General features: G+C 49.2%; 7 protein-coding genes across 7 annotated transcripts; 1 reads left to right on the forward strand and 6 right to left on the reverse strand.

The window, feature by feature from the left end:
- Window positions 1-157: 157 nt before the first annotated feature.
- Window positions 158-2,952, reverse strand: LACBIDRAFT_305167 (uncharacterized protein; the record flags this gene model as incomplete). The annotated part of the gene is made up of 6 exons (XM_001875032.1): window positions 158-1,411; window positions 1,466-1,707; window positions 1,766-1,979; window positions 2,035-2,449; window positions 2,506-2,651; window positions 2,701-2,952. The coding sequence occupies 6 exons, from the start codon at window positions 2,950-2,952 to the stop codon at window positions 158-160; spliced, it is 2,523 nt and encodes an 840-aa protein (XP_001875067.1).
- Window positions 2,953-3,090: 138 nt separating this feature from the next.
- On the reverse strand, window positions 3,091-5,645 carry LACBIDRAFT_188035 (uncharacterized protein; the record flags this gene model as incomplete). Its single annotated transcript, XM_001875033.1, is given in 14 exon segments — window positions 3,091-3,318; window positions 3,379-3,908; window positions 3,958-4,013; window positions 4,068-4,109; window positions 4,157-4,243; window positions 4,293-4,361; window positions 4,421-4,696; window positions 4,759-4,840; window positions 4,856-5,047; window positions 5,093-5,146; window positions 5,202-5,237; window positions 5,288-5,341; window positions 5,402-5,456; window positions 5,509-5,645. The coding sequence occupies 14 exon segments, from the start codon at window positions 5,643-5,645 to the stop codon at window positions 3,120-3,122; spliced, it is 1,869 nt and encodes a 622-aa protein (XP_001875068.1). The 3' UTR covers window positions 3,091-3,119.
- A 791-nt stretch (window positions 5,646-6,436) lies between these two features.
- Window positions 6,437-7,256, reverse strand: LACBIDRAFT_305169 (uncharacterized protein; the record flags this gene model as incomplete). The annotated part of the gene is made up of 4 exons (XM_001875034.1): window positions 6,437-6,514; window positions 6,564-6,651; window positions 6,704-6,755; window positions 6,806-7,256. The coding sequence occupies 4 exons, from the start codon at window positions 7,254-7,256 to the stop codon at window positions 6,437-6,439; spliced, it is 669 nt and encodes a 222-aa protein (XP_001875069.1).
- A 321-nt stretch (window positions 7,257-7,577) lies between these two features.
- LACBIDRAFT_305170 (uncharacterized protein) lies at window positions 7,578-8,702 on the reverse strand (the record flags this gene model as incomplete). The annotated part of the gene is made up of 3 exons (XM_001875035.1): window positions 7,578-7,868; window positions 7,924-8,307; window positions 8,364-8,702. The coding sequence occupies 3 exons, from the start codon at window positions 8,700-8,702 to the stop codon at window positions 7,578-7,580; spliced, it is 1,014 nt and encodes a 337-aa protein (XP_001875070.1).
- Window positions 8,703-9,447: 745 nt separating this feature from the next.
- On the reverse strand, window positions 9,448-10,871 carry LACBIDRAFT_321625 (uncharacterized protein; the record flags this gene model as incomplete). Its single annotated transcript, XM_001875036.1, has 6 exons — window positions 9,448-9,622; window positions 9,669-9,909; window positions 9,969-10,359; window positions 10,416-10,511; window positions 10,645-10,750; window positions 10,807-10,871. The coding sequence occupies 6 exons, from the start codon at window positions 10,869-10,871 to the stop codon at window positions 9,448-9,450; spliced, it is 1,074 nt and encodes a 357-aa protein (XP_001875071.1).
- Window positions 10,872-11,491: 620 nt separating this feature from the next.
- On the reverse strand, window positions 11,492-13,370 carry LACBIDRAFT_305172 (uncharacterized protein; the record flags this gene model as incomplete). Its single annotated transcript, XM_001875037.1, has 6 exons — window positions 11,492-11,618; window positions 11,673-12,136; window positions 12,188-12,576; window positions 12,665-12,685; window positions 12,758-13,150; window positions 13,202-13,370. 6 exons carry the CDS (start codon window positions 13,368-13,370, stop codon window positions 11,492-11,494), a joined length of 1,563 nt encoding a protein of 520 aa, XP_001875072.1.
- Window positions 13,371-13,976: 606 nt separating this feature from the next.
- LACBIDRAFT_305173 (uncharacterized protein) lies at window positions 13,977-14,737 on the forward strand (the record flags this gene model as incomplete). The annotated part of the gene is made up of 2 exons (XM_001874464.1): window positions 13,977-14,476; window positions 14,524-14,737. 2 exons carry the CDS (start codon window positions 13,977-13,979, stop codon window positions 14,735-14,737), a joined length of 714 nt encoding a protein of 237 aa, XP_001874499.1.
- Window positions 14,738-14,929: the final 192 nt, after the last annotated feature.

Consider the following 14,929-nt stretch of genomic DNA (forward strand, 5'->3'; position numbering starts at 1 on the left):
TACTTAGTAAGGTAGTACCCATCTCCGTCTTAGGTCACAGCACCGGAACTTGGGTTTATGAAGTATGATTTGTTCTGCCAGTAAATAGAGGGCTCCGAAGCAGCTGCGACTAAAAATATATCCAACACAAAATAATATACATACAGAAGAAAAAAAACTACCCTCGCCAACTCTTTCCAATTGGTGGAGCATCAGCACTGTCCACGAGGACCCGTCTAGGTCCACCACCCCTCCCAGCAGGTATCGGGGGAGCTTTCGATACCCTTCCCCGCCCTGTATCAAACGCTGGTTTACTTGCATTCGGTTTCGCATCGGCTGCTTTCTTGCTGCTTTCTACGGGTCCAGTAGAAACTTTGATAGGACCAGGAGGAGATACCTTTCCTGTTCCCGTCGCCTTGGTGCTCTTGGAGTTATCGCTGTTCTCCTTCTCCAACACCATGCGACCACGCGTACCAGCATTAGATGCCAGCGCTTCAGCTTTCGCCTTTCCTTTCGCCACTGTCGATGGTGCAATTGAGGTCGACTTCTTCGGGTCAGGGAAGAATACCCTTCCTTTCCCTGGTAGCGCACCACCCTTGATTTGCACATTTCTCTCAACCTTTTTTTCCTGAAGCGGCGTATCAGGTGGACTCTCAACCCCCAATTCCGCAGCGAGTGACATTTTCTCTTCCTGTGGCGCCGGTGGAAGCAGCGATCCACTCCCATAACCCAATCCACCACCGCTTTCATCCTCCTCCCTGACCACGCCAAGCCCAGAGGAATCACCCTCAAAAACATGGCTCAGGTTGATGCTCAGTGGTGAATCCGCTAACATTAATATTCGACTCAGCGGACTAGGTTTGGCAGGCGAATACGCATGAATCATGCGCTGTGCAAAGGGTTTGGCGACGGGGAAGGGGCGGCGCGCGGCTGGAGGAGTTGACGGCGTGATTTCAGTAGATTCTGAACTCAACGACGATGATGACGGTATCGAATCGGTTACAGATGAAGACGATGAGGCCTCTGGGGGCGAGATGGGTGCGGCAGGAGGGAGCGCAGGTCGCGTAGGCAAAGAAGCATGTGGCGAAGGTGGAGGAAGAACGAACGAACTCGGGAGTAGTGACGCAGCGAGGGGTTTGAGGAATGTGGGAGCCGGTAAAGGAGGGGGTATGACCTCCGTCTCATACGCTGGTACAACTTTGACGGGTGATGCCAATGACCGACGGGTCATTTTCCTCGGACTTGCCTTGCCAACATTGATCTTTACAGGCGATTTCCTGGGAGATTTGCGTGGTGACTTCACGGGCGACATGGATTTATAAGTTGTTGATTGTCGAGCTGGTGACGCTGGAGCAGGCGTTGGTGGAAGGTCTGCCAACATCACCTCGACTTGCCACGACCTTTTTTCGTCCAGGAACTTGATGCGCTCGGCCTTGACCAACAAGCGGTGTCAGAAACCTCATCAACACCAAACTATCCATCTTACCTCCATCGCAGCTTTCTCTCTCCCCAACTTCATGGCAGCTTCTGTGAACTTCTGCCTTTCCATATCCAGCTCCAGTCTAATCTTGTCAAGCCTGTCTTTCTCCTGGTCTCGCAGAGGCACGGACATAAGTTCAACGCTCATATCATCAATATCGTTCGTGGCAACACGGTGGTCCTCTGCGAACTTATCAAACATAGCTTGCGTTTCTACCGCGTGTGCCATAGATTGCTTTTGCGAGCGAGCTATTATAAACAGTCAATCTAAAGCTCCTTGCTTGAAGTGAACATGAATGTTTCAAACCTAGCTCTTCCTTTAATGCGGTGATGATGCCTTGAAGGCGTTCAATTTCGCCAGTGGGAAGTTGAGGGACAGAGCTTGGTGTTGGTGGGTTGAGAGCTCGACTAGATAGAGCTGTCAAACTCTCCTGTAATCCTTCAATGACACTCGCTATTTTATCAGCGGCCATGGTCGTCGGTGACATTGGGAACAGCGTCGTGAGCGTGAAAGGAACGGGCTAAGAAAGCCAACTCAGATTCATGCCAATATATTGAAAGTAAAAGCCCACTCACCTCTTCAATCTCCTTCTCCGAAAGACAACTTCGAGCTTTATGCAACGCCAACTGCATCTCATTCACCGTTCTGAGCACCAACTTCCTCAAATGGAGATTCTCCACCCCAAGCTGCTCCCTGGCCTGTTCAGCCTGCTCCAACGCGACCTCCAAAAACCCTTGTCCCTTACCAAGGACCTCCGAACCGTCTACAACAGCAGCGTTGGCACACCGCATGCCGCTCGGTGTTAATTTGAGCTGCGCATCTGAGAGTTTCTGCCACTTCTCCGCCGTCCTCTCTATGTCTTTTTCTTTCTTTTTCATTTCGGCTTGCGCTGTTGCTCGCACCCCCTGCAGGTTCGTTCGTGTACGCTGGAGCTCTGCGGTTGTTTGCTTGTGTGCATGTTCTGAAGTTTGAAGGGAGCGAAGGGCCGTACTGTGTGATGAATAAGACTATAGTTGGGGAGGAAATGGCAGTAGTCAATTACATACGTCAAGCGTGATTTATGGAGATTCGTTTCACGTTCTGCCTTTGCTGCTCTCTCCACCGCAGTGCGGTGCATTGACATGAGTCGTTCATGGTCGTAAGATAACGTTCGTAACTTCGTCGTTAGCTCTTCCGTCCGCTCCATGTCTTCCTATACATAGATATTGACAATGACCTGGGGCAGAACAAAGCTCACTCACCACTCGTTGACCTAACATGCTAAGCAGACACTTGACAACACGTTGCGCATCGTCAACCGACGTCCCATCCAACGAAAGGCCAGGCTTAGTCGTAAACCCATGGGCAACCAGCTGTGAGTTGATGAACTCGAGGCTGGATGTGGACAGCATCACGGAGTCCATAGAGCCATTCTGAAACGAGGGAGAGGCGAAGTCTGATATTGATACGTTGTTGGCGTCCCAGCGGACGAGTTTCTTGGGTGTCACCGCCATGACCTCAATGTAGGTCGCGCGTTGGCTCGAGCTCACTACAAACATCAACTTGACAACTTTCGACGCGCTCATCACGTGATCGTGACATGTCTTCTAGGTTCGCGTGCTTTCCTTCAAAGCTGTTTACTACGTCAAATGGAAAAGCGGAAAATGGTAACTAATTTGCTTCACATATTAGGGCTCAATCCTTTCATAAACCCAACGAAGTATGCACCAAGCTCCTTCACGTTCTCGAATGGTGCAACCATCCCCACGTATCCGTCCGGTCGAACAACAACAACAGCGCCCACCGATGGTTCAATTCCATAATTCACATAACCATCTCCGCCTTGCTTCCCCCTAACGTCTTTATCGTCAAGGAGTATCCTGCATCAACAAAATTGGTTTAAACTGGTGGTTGACATAATGAACATATGAAACACTCACTTCGACCAATGGCACCCAAAAAGCTCCGAAAGTTCATTATGCCTCACATCTGCCTTCTTGGTGCAACTGATTGCTATAATTTCAAACACAGCCGTAAGACCATCCGGTGAATATGGGCGAACAACATCTCTAATATCTTCAGCCACGCGACGAATACGATCTCTTCGTGTAGCATCCGAGGAGTCGCCTACAAACACTAGCAGTTTGAAGCGGCTATCCGCCGGCAGGAGGTCCTGGATCTCTATGGGCCTTGAATCCGCAGCTCGCACGAATATCTGGGGTAGCAATCGCTGTCCTATAATCAACTTTTTGGCATGTGCCTGGTAGCTTGGGTCGGTTATCGGAGAAGGCGCATAGTGAATCCCGATTCCACTCGTAAAGCCGCTAAAGGTTTGAAAGATTTTGAGGAAGTCCTCATGGGAAACGCCGTCCATGCACTCCTCCGTTCGAGGCTTGCCAGAAAAGAGCCTTGCGAACTGTCGGTCAAAAGAGATGAGGTTCTGTGCGTATTCTCGTCGCTCCAGCTCGTACTGAATATGACAATCAGAATGATATCAGCAACAAAATAGGTCCACTTACAGTTTGTAGTAGCGAGAGGTTGGCCCAGCCTCTCAGAACTTGTGTCAGCTTCCACGCTGGAAAAAAAATTGAGGTGCTTAGTGCAATGGGAGTTGACAAGTATTGCTTACCCAAGTTGTGTGTGTCGTTCATGCTTGCATTCATACCCTGCCCTGTGCTGCATTGCAGTCAAGTCATTTAATTTCGTCAACCAGCTCACCAGCCTTTGGAGAATGTGTATGACACGCATCTCCAGCGATGAAAACCCTATCTTTGACAGAGAACTTTGACGCAACACGCTGACCAACTACAACGAGTCTGTCAGAGTGTTTCAACTAGTTATAATGGAAACGTACTGATGTAAATAGTCCACCAATCAAAGCTCTCTGGAGTCTTGAAACTGTAAGGATGGAAAATCTTTCGCGCTACCTGCATAAAATCAAGGGTTGAGACGAAATGGAAAGCAGACAAGAAGACCGAACACTTGCGTCAAGCAATTCATGCGGCCCGATCTTACTTTTATCAACCCTACCGCTCTCCTCATCCACAGCGTTCCGATCGTCAAGCTGGACATACAGCCTAACCTTGTCTTCCTCTCTGGGTACGATCATGCAAGATCCGTTATTCGAATGGATAGCACATCTGTTTCGAATATCCGGAAAATCTGTGTCGGGCGTCATATCCACAACACCCCAGATATAATCCGTCTGTTCTCCGTCCATCGTAAGACCGAGTGTCTTGCGGACCCAAGAGTGGGCACCTGTACATGACAGTTATAGACTTGCATCAGTCCCTGAAGTTTGAGCAACTACGCTTGCTTACCATCAGCGCCGATAACAAATTTAGCATGTACAATTTCCGATTCTTCGTGATCATCAAAAGGATTGAGATTACGCAAGACCACCTGTTACGACGTCACTAGATTCTCATTCACAAATCTTCGCTCAAGAAAGAAGCTTACTCGCACAGGATGGGAATTGACGTCCTTGAGCTGATCATCATCTTCTGATACTTGAATAGACGTTGGGATGAGGGGTCGGCAGACCTTGACGCCTAGACTCTCCATAGAGTCGAGGAATATCGCCTCAATCGCACCTTGGTGCAAAGTAACCTGGTTAAAATCAGGATTGTAATCTACCGTTCCTGAGCTCCTCACCTCAAATGGAAACCGCGCTGAAGGTGCAGTAACATCTGGGACCCTGTCCGTAAGCTGTGATGAAGTCATTAGCGACACCGCTCGTCAAAACAGACTAATCAATAATCACCTCAATTCCGCCACTAGCCGAAGGGTTGTAGAACGCCTGGGACGCAGCATCAACGAGGACTCTCATCAACCCTTGATAAAACCCACCGCCATATGCATCTGGTTCCCCTCTCTCAATAGTCTCTCTGCAAGACCATAGCTCTGGTTAAATGCTCAACAATTTGCGGCACGAAAATGACGAAAGAATCATGCCTGGAGCACCTCTATGGTTCGAGGTTGAATACCATCTGCTTGGCCTGCCGCTACCTTGTCAGGTCTGGAAAAAAGAAACTCAGTCGGCGTGTATACCAATGAAAGTGTCAACGCACCTTTGGTCGACGATCCGAACATTGACACCCGATTTCGCCAGCGCATTGGCGGCCATTAAACCAGCTGGCCCCGCACCAATGATAAGCACATCCACGTTAGATTCTTTGATCAAGCTCGTATTTCGTTTCTCTCCCATATACCACCTGTAGAATTGACGCATTGAATCCAAAAGCATTGTAGGCAAAGTGGGTGAACAAAAGCTGGGATCCTTTGTTGAGCAACCTTCGTTTTGTGTCTTTCGGAACAAGCCATAAGAGGGGAGATAGTAAGGAGCAAACTACCCGCGGTCTGTGGCATAAGAGACCAAAGAGGGGAATGCCTGCCACACGGAATGGAGTCAAGTGTGGTTGCGACTATTTTAAGAAACATGTGTTTAGATCAGTATCGGTCAGCAAGCGAGAGCTCGGAGCGGCCAAGGCTTTAGTGTGGTATACCTTCTATAACAAGTGTCAAATTCACCAGAACAACTCCGCGAATTCGGATGTCAACATCTGTCCAATGATGGCGAAGATCAGATCCCGCCGAGAGAACATTCCCAGTTAAATTTGTACTTACCTATATTAGCCATGGTGGCATTGCCTTCGCCGCGGTCGTCCATAACCTAGCTTCGTGAGAGTGACTCAAAACCGTAAAATGATATGAGGATTATCTCATCAGTGCTTTGAACCTTGAATGAAATTTCTGGATCCATATTTGACCCTCAAAGTTTGTGAGCCGTATACAAAATATGATATTGCAGGTCATAGGAAGAAAAACAAAACATACTAAAGACTGGGTATAGTACATTAGCAATCATGTTGCCAGAGTAGCGAAGATATAAAAGCATCTGTAAAAAAAAATCTCAGCCGGAGTGAGGAAACACGAGGAACAGAAGGACGTACTTATGTACATGTGAAGAATAGATAGCCGTGCAGCGAAAGCAATGACTCAGACTTGGTCATAAAAAACGTTTTCTATATATTGTGATTCCGTTGCACCCTGTTTAGTAGAAAGAATGTCGTAGACCTATGATGGCGGTGAGATAGCTTTGGCCAGTAACAACCATCGAACTGACCTCTTGGGGTGGATTGAGACCTAACATCGACGCCCTCTCCCAACGTTCAATTCGAGTGACACCTACGCAAGGTCCATATTGGTCTGAACTGTAAAGGTGATAGAATAAGTAATGTCCAGCGTGAAAAACGGTCGGCATACAGGTCGAAAACGCGAAGAATCTCATGAATCTTGGTCTGGCCTTCACCATGTACTAACAAAGTATAAGCAAGAGGAGCATGAGACACATCAAAGGAGACTCACTTGGTAGCATATGTCCCATCTTGTCTCGAACAAGCGTATAGTGCTTGTTGTACTTCCTATCCTTCGGATTCAACTCTGGCCTTGAGGCTTCTTCCACAGCCTTCCCAGCCCTTGAGTTCTCCGTAGCGTCTTTTGACTTGAACACACTCGTTGGCACAGGCTCGGCCCTGGTTTCGGCTGAAGACTTCGAGGTCTGCCTCGTACTTTTCTGGGCAGATGTATGAACCTTCCCCTCAGCCTTAGCGGGAGGAGGAGAGGTAGATGAGCTCTCAATTTCATCAGAATCTTCGCTGCTGCTTTCAACAGCTCGTTTTTTGGAGGATGTTGGGGCGGCGACGGTGACAGAGTTTGTATTCTTCAATTTTGCGCTTGTTGTGGCTGCCGTTGGTTTGCTTGAGGCAAAGGAAAGTGTTCCTTGCCTTAAGGAGGTTGTTTTCTTAGCAGGTGCCATTGGAATTAGACGACGAAAAGATATGAAGCACTTTTAGTTTATGAGGACGGATCGTAAGGAGGTGGTTGGATTCAACTCGAATTAGGGGCTGTGTCATCCAGACGTAACGTGATCGTACTATTCCGTAAACAAGACCAAAGAACGCGTGCCTCAAATTTCTGTGAGCAGCGCGCATCTGGAATGAAGTACTGAATCAGGAAGGCACCCCATAATACATACTTGACAGCAGAATATTAACGGGTGTAATTCGGATAAATAAAACATCAATAGTAGATACATAAATATCACTGAGGAGAGCCATCCCTAACATGATATACCTGTCTAACCTTGCCCTGTCCCACAGCAATGTTCTAACTCCTCCTCCTCCTCCTTCCTTAGTCGATTCATAGTTGCTTCTAGAACTTTTCTCCGTCTTTCCTCCATTGACTCATCTACAGTCGAGCCGGAAGGTTCACTGTCCTTCCCAAGAACATATCCAGTATCTGCCCCCACCTCTGATGGTGGCATATAAACATCACCTGGGAACGAGCCAGAGAGTGTGTGCGTCCCTTCCACTGCCAAACGCTCGAATTCAGCGACTTCGCGGTTCAGTTTGGAGTTCAGCTCTTTGAACTACAACATATAACTAAGCATCTCAATTTAAAAATACATAGTCAAACGGGCTCACGTTATTATCATGATCTCCCCAGATGTTGTGCGCTAGCTCATGACAGAGCACGCGCCTGACGTCCTGGTATAGTCTGAACCCGTCATATCGATCAGTTCGTATGCGTAATTTAATTTGCTGCCCCTTGTTGACATTAAGCCCTAGGAGTTCCGGATTTTCGTGCGGGGCAAGCTCTGTGAGCTCTCCAACGCTAAACTCATGCTTTCGCATGACATGTTGGATGGCTAGGTCGTCAGAGAGCCTTGTCAAAAATTCGCGTGCCGTAGAAGGATTGGGAAGGTGTTCGAGGGGTTTGATCTCGTGGAAGCGGTACGGTGACGAGGCTGGTGTGGCAGGCGATGACAAGGTCGAAATCATCCTTCCGCCCGTACCTGTTGAACGAAGCTAAGACAAGCAAAAATGAATTTTCTATTCAATACCGCGAAGGATGTCACAAGTACCTTGACTGGAGTCTTCAAGGCTCTCTCTCTCAAGATCCGCTCTCGCCGCCGCCGCTCATCTTCCACTAACTTCATCCCATCCAGTTCCTGCGTCGTCGTTCCAAGCATCTGTATCTTCACCCCATTCTTGAACCCAGCTTGAGCAAGGGTTATATCGTCAGAAGTCGTCTTCTTCCCTTTGTACAACAACTTCTGCAGCGATGGGGGAACACCGAAAAGCTCTTCCAGTTGTGCTTGGAAGTCGACAAGAGAGCAGTCGAAAGGCTGGGAGAAATGATGTGTCACCCCTCGGTGGGTAACAGTGAAGGATATCGTCTTCGAACTAGAGAGGGTGTCCATATCTGAGGTATGTAGTCGAGGTACTCCATGAAGTGCCTTATTATAAAGCACCTTGCGGGCGCCATGTCATCGCTAAGCGCTTGAGTCAGCACTCTCCGTGCTAGTACTAAGCGATTTCCGGGTGATCCGTAGATGCTTCAAATGTTTGCGATCCGTTCAGTTGGTGTGTACGCAGAAGATGAGATGTTCATTGGAGGAGCTTGCTCCCCTTTTGATGACTCGAAGTCTTCGAGCAAAACAATACTGTCCACATGCCAGGAAATGGAGGCTACCATGCGTGATTTTTGTCGGTATGTTTCATTATTTGACATTATTGGCTGAAGCTGAGTAGATATGAGAAGACTTGGAGATTGAAATTTAAAGCAAGCTTAGTAAGGTCGGTAAGCAGCTGCAGAAACCTGAAAATCAGTGGCGCCCACCGTCCATAAAACCCTCGCCAGACCCTTGCTAAGCGCAATCTAACCGGAGAGGCGCTTCTGGTGTTTCGGTCGTTGTTGTGTGGGGCATGTACGAAAGGAACGTTCACGCGTTCACGATCCAAAGGACTACAGCGTGACCGATCAAGTCATCTTCCAATCCAAACAGTTTGAACACACCCAGGAAACAACCTAAGTACTCGCGCAGATATTCGAGGTGTGAACGACGAAACAAAGCAAAGGAGAATGTTCCGATTAAATAAATACGATATCCAAGACGAATGATATATAGATACGAATGCCGTTAGATGCTCAGGCTACAACTCCACCTATAGTTTTGTCCTGGGGCTGACCTTAACGAGCGACGCGTTGTGTTGCAAGATCCTCGCAGCATCGTTGACCATGTCGTCAACGATGACTTTGGCGGGAGGCACGTCGTGAATAAGAGCGGAGACGCGTCCCATGAGCCATGGTCTGATAGAAGGGGTATCGTAACTGAGCTCTCTGAATGTTTCAAGATCTCGGTCAAACTCACCGCCCTTCCAATGACTTGTTGGGGTACTTCTCGAGCTCATTGTAATGGGGAATGACACCCTTAGCCGTGAGCTCCTTAATCTCCGCCTGCCTATTTGCCTCCCAATCGGCAACGTACGGCGTTTTCCTCACCCGCAGGGGACGCCCTGTGTAGATAAGAGTAGTAACGGCATCCTCAAAGCCAGCGCTGACGACGAGCTCCTTGTGCAGCTTGGGTGCACCGGCCTCGACACAAGCGACAAATCGCGTGCCAACCCCTAAGTAGTGACGAAATGAGCGACCAAGCTTAGATTCGCGACGGAACATTGCTGCTTACAAACAGCCTGAGCACCCCAGCTCAAGTTCGCAGCCAACCCTCGTCCGTCATAGACGGCACCAGCGCCAATAACATAGATAGGTTTGCCGTTCAACTTCGAGAACTTCCCCTTGCACGCATCTACACACGCGGGGATGAGGATGCTCGCAGGCGTATCACCCGTGTGTCCACCTCCCTCGCCGGCCTGGGCGCAGATGAGATCGCACCCAACGTCAATGGCCTTCTGCACATGCTTGGGGTGGCCGACCATGTTCATGACGGGGATACCTGCTTTATGCAGGGCATCCACGGCTTCCTTTGGTGGGACACCAACGGCGGAGACGAAGAGGGCGGCTTTCTCTTCGATGATAACCTGAATCAGGTCTGGCAGTTGACCCTTCGTGTAGTCGAACTAGCAGCGGATGTCAGATAGGGAAACGACAGGATAAATGAGAGGCAGGGACGTACGTTGGTCTTGCGTGCGCTCCCACCTACTTGTGGAAGGAGGAGGTCAACACCGAAGGGTGCGTTCGGGTCTTTAAGGTCCTTCTTAATCGCGTGGATCTAATGAAGAGCGTCGGTTAGTCCATGCGAGCAAAGTTTAAGTGACCCCCGACGAAGACGAAGGCGCAAGAACAGAAAGAAGAAAAGAAAGGAAGGGAAACCCCTGATCTCGGGGAAAGGACGTTCGCCGTACCTGTTGACGGAGGATTTTCGGGGTGTACCCAACACCACCAATGACACCAAGACCACCAGCGTTCGTCACAGCAGCTGCCAGCTCAGGCCCAGCGGCAACATTCATTCTATTATGTATTCGGTTAGTAAAGAGGTGCAACGGACAACACCGATGACCACGCACCCAGCCAGCAAGATGGGATGCTTGATGCCAAAGAGCTCGGTAATGGGAGTCTGGATAATGGCCATTGTTGTTGGAGGTATAACGTACGACGGTTAGATAGAAGAGGGGGAGGGTAAAGTAAGTGCGAGAGACTGATTTATAGTTGGCCGCTGGTGCATGATATCCGGTTTATGGACGCAGCTTGTTAGAGCGGTTACACCGGCGCCGCAATTACCGGATCCTGACTTGATCCTGACCCCTCGTCGAATTTTGAAATTCGGAAAACATAGCACCCACACCCGTCATTGGTCAATGGTCATTGTTATAAGTGACTGGAGGAAAAGATTCAGCTTCACTGAGTTCGTTGTTTTTTCAGCGGGGTTCACAACAAGCAACGGTAGGGACTTTGTAATTTGAATCGGGGTTTGTCCTCACTACTACAGCCAACCTGGGCTGGTCAATAGGGTATCATAAAGTTATGAGTCGAAGTAATTGACAAAAGAATGTGTGTGATGCGGGGTTCATGGTATTACTCGTCATAGCTTGAATAGTAAGTGGATGTCTGGGGTAACATGGAAGCATATGCAAAAAAGAAACGGTAAGAAACTGGGGATAGCAAAGATGGCGAGGAGTCGAAGATGCGTCTGTGGTATAAGTTGCGTTGCGAATCTAACCAGTCCATCCATCCAAAGAGTACTGGGGCGCATCACGGAGGAGGAACGTCGAGCTCCTCCTCAGGAATAAGGAATAAAGGGCCGTCGCCGTCGGTGGACGACCTCCGCCCAACACTCTGCATCAACCTGCGTAGTCTAGCCAGCTCCTCCGACAACGTCCTAAAATTTGCATCAGCCCACATCCAGTATCAACACAAGAGACGCGTCACTCACGTTGCCGTATTTCCAGCCTTCTCGCATTGCTTTACACTCGCCTCAACCTCATCATGCATCCTCTTAATCTCACCCACCCAATGCTGCTCAACCTCCTTCGCCCGCTTCAGGTCCTCTTCACGCAACTTACGCATCTCCTCCCTCCCCGACTCGACATTCTTCAACTCCTCAACTAGCGTCCGGTACTTCTTCCCCACGCTCTCCGCCTCCACCTGCAACTTCTCCTCACGCTTCCTCATCTCGTCCCGCAGTCGATCAGTGTCAGTCTTCCACGACTCCACAAGACCCTTAATGCTCTCTCGCAATGTAATGTACTCCCGCTCGGATTTCTGTGAGAGAGCCGTTGACTCGGACAGCGCGGTTTCCATCTCACGCAATGATTTCTTGGATGTCGCAGTCTCGGTTTTCAGTTGACTTTTGAGAGTGGCAGCCTCTGATTCGGCTTTACGCGCGCGTTCTAGAACCTGGGAACACATAGTTAGTCCAAATGAAAATGATCCAAGGTGATGACACACCTCTTGCAGCAGTCGCTCTTTCCTCGCCACGACATTGTTCAGACCCTCGTTCTCCAACCTCAACCTCTCCCTTCCCTCTTTCAAATCTTCCGTCTGCCTGGTCAGCTGCGCAACACTGCGCTGAGACAACCTGAGTTGTGCTTTTGTGTTTTCCAGAGCATTGCGAGCATTGACCACACCCGTTTGAAGATCCGCTAGCACTTTTGTCGTCCCTCCCGAGGTGAGCGATATTCTTCGATTCGGAGATGGAGGTGGCTGCAAGGATGACGATGAAAACGCGTCGCCGTTGCCATTGGTGGCGTCGATTGGTGATGGTGATAGCTTGGACGAAGAAGGTGAAGGTCGCTGCGTTGCTGGTTGTCCCTCGTCGGCTAGTGCCCGTGCATTGCCTAAGTGAGCATGGGACGAATTAAGGAATTTGGACAGATATAAATACATAGTTGGGAGGCGGGAATGGAGGAGGAGACAGTGACCCACCTACTGATGCAACTGGTATTCCTGTAGGAAGAAAAATGTGTTGGCCGTGGTGTTGCATCATGAATGGAAGAAGCAAAAAATGGAGTCACGTACGAGATAGAGTGCGCGTGGGACTGGAAGCGCGCTTATATGACGTGGGGCTGACAGATGTTACGCCGAAGGTCATCGGGATGCCTTCGCGTATTCCGTTCTCTTCTAGGCCATCACGCTTCGGGAGGGGTAAAGGTAAACTTGAGTCGGGGCCTGCGATGTTCTGAAGGACGTCATAGCTTGATCGGCGCTTCATTTTTGTGGCAGGAGAGACGATGGGCGTGGCGAATGCTGAGGGCGGTGAGGTGGATGATGTTGACGCCATGATAGAATCGTCAGATAGTTCTGGAGCGTATGGGCGCGGGCCGACACGAATGATGTTTTCAAGGGTTTGCAGTTGAGCTTGCTGGTGCCGTATTGTGTGTTTTAACGTTGAGACCTGATTCCGCACGGCAACTTGGACATGTCAGGCTCTAGAAACCGACTCAAAGACATGCGTGTGCTCACCTGGGTCGTCTAACGAAATTGTGGAGTGGTGGGTGCGCACAGAGTTACGGGATGAAGTCCTAGATGTCGAGCGGTCGCGCTGAAGCTTGTGGGGCGACAGACCTCTATCAGATATGCGTGGCGAAGACGATGATAAAGTTGCGAAATGACCGTTGGGACTTGACGACATTCACCGATCGAAATATTGAAAGCAAAAGGAGGGTAAAGAAAGAGAGCTACCAGGCTGCCTGGTAGAATAATTTTGTAGCTGTAGTGGTGGCCTCTTTCAAACAGCTTTACCGCTGCTGAGCCTGTATATGGTTGATGGTGGCACTTGGACCGTCACCCCGTCAGTCATGAGCTGAAAAGGCGAGTTTGACGAGTCCGTTTACATTTATTTGTTTTCATTGAAGTCACGTGCAAAATTAATTATGTGTCGATTCCGATTCCTTCTTGAAGTTCTTCGCGACGGCCACTCTACCCTCCGCGATACCCATACCAAATGGCGTCTCCATGCTCGATTTGCCTGTGTTTGTACAAGGAGCCCGTCTGTATACCTTGTGGTGAGTATAGGATCTACTCCTCCATTCAACGCCACCCAACGAGATCGAAAGGTCACGTCTATTGCAGGAAGTGTCTGCAAGACCATGTCAACGTCGCCACAAATACGACAATGAAAGCCCAATGTCCGGATTGCCGCGCGAGTTTTGAACTTTGTGCGTCGTTTACAGCCACGCTGTACTTCTGAATTGATCGTTCGTCTCCTCAGTGACACCTGATGTTCGTTGCACGCTTTATGTCCAGCATTCTTTATCTTACTTTGCATTCGAAGCCTAACTGTTTACCCCAAAAATACCAACAATACGTTCTCCCGGCTGTACGTCGGGTTTACTTGGACACAACCCCATACACGAACCTCCAGAAAAAGCTCAAACACGCCGAAAACCGGAACAAAGCTCTTAGAGAGAGCGAAGAGGAGCTCATAAAACAATGCGAGCGTTACCAAGCGGCAGCCTCTGCTCATAGAAGGGGGGAAGCTAACGCCATTGCGGAGCTCGACGACTTGCGAAACGAATTTGAAGAGGCAGTTGGAGCTCTGGACAGGGAGAAAGAAGAACTTCAAGATACGGTGGAATCTTGCGAACGGGAGAAGGAGGAACTCGCTGAAACTAACGAAGAGCAGGAATCTGAGATTGAGCGTCTCAACGAAACGATCAACACGCTAAGCTTGGAGAAGAACGAGACTCGTGCAAAGTACGAAAATTTAAAACGTGAATACAGGAAACTCAGGGCCCAGTAAGTTTATTTTACTTTGCGTCTTCCTCCGTCTGACATATCCGTAGATATCAACCTCGCAATGACGAGGGTAGCTCACGTCTCGAACACTCCTTCGACAGGAGTGACGCCGTCCCGAGCCCACCTGTATGGAGGCGTGTTATACGTCCTCTTCCACGCACCAGCGTTGCCGCCAAGATTTCCCGCTCTCCTAGTCCCCTACCCCATTTCAACACAAAACGCCCGCGTCTGTCAGATTCGACAAGGATGAGACGCGAGTAAAATTATATCTCGCATCGAAAGGCCATAAATATTTTCAACTCCTTTCATTTCTGTATTATATTGTTATGTGTGCCTCTTCAGCTTTGCTTCAGCTCATCTCTTGTAACTGTAGTCCTGTGACAAGCGCGTCTAGTATCACGTGTCGATCATTTGGTGTGACGGCCCCAACTCACATTTTCCCCACCAACCTTC

Source organism: Laccaria bicolor, genomic scaffold, assembly GCF_000143565.1.
Source record: "Laccaria bicolor S238N-H82 LACBIscaffold_2 genomic scaffold, whole genome shotgun sequence".
Classification (NCBI taxonomy): domain Eukaryota; kingdom Fungi; phylum Basidiomycota; class Agaricomycetes; order Agaricales; family Hydnangiaceae; genus Laccaria; species Laccaria bicolor.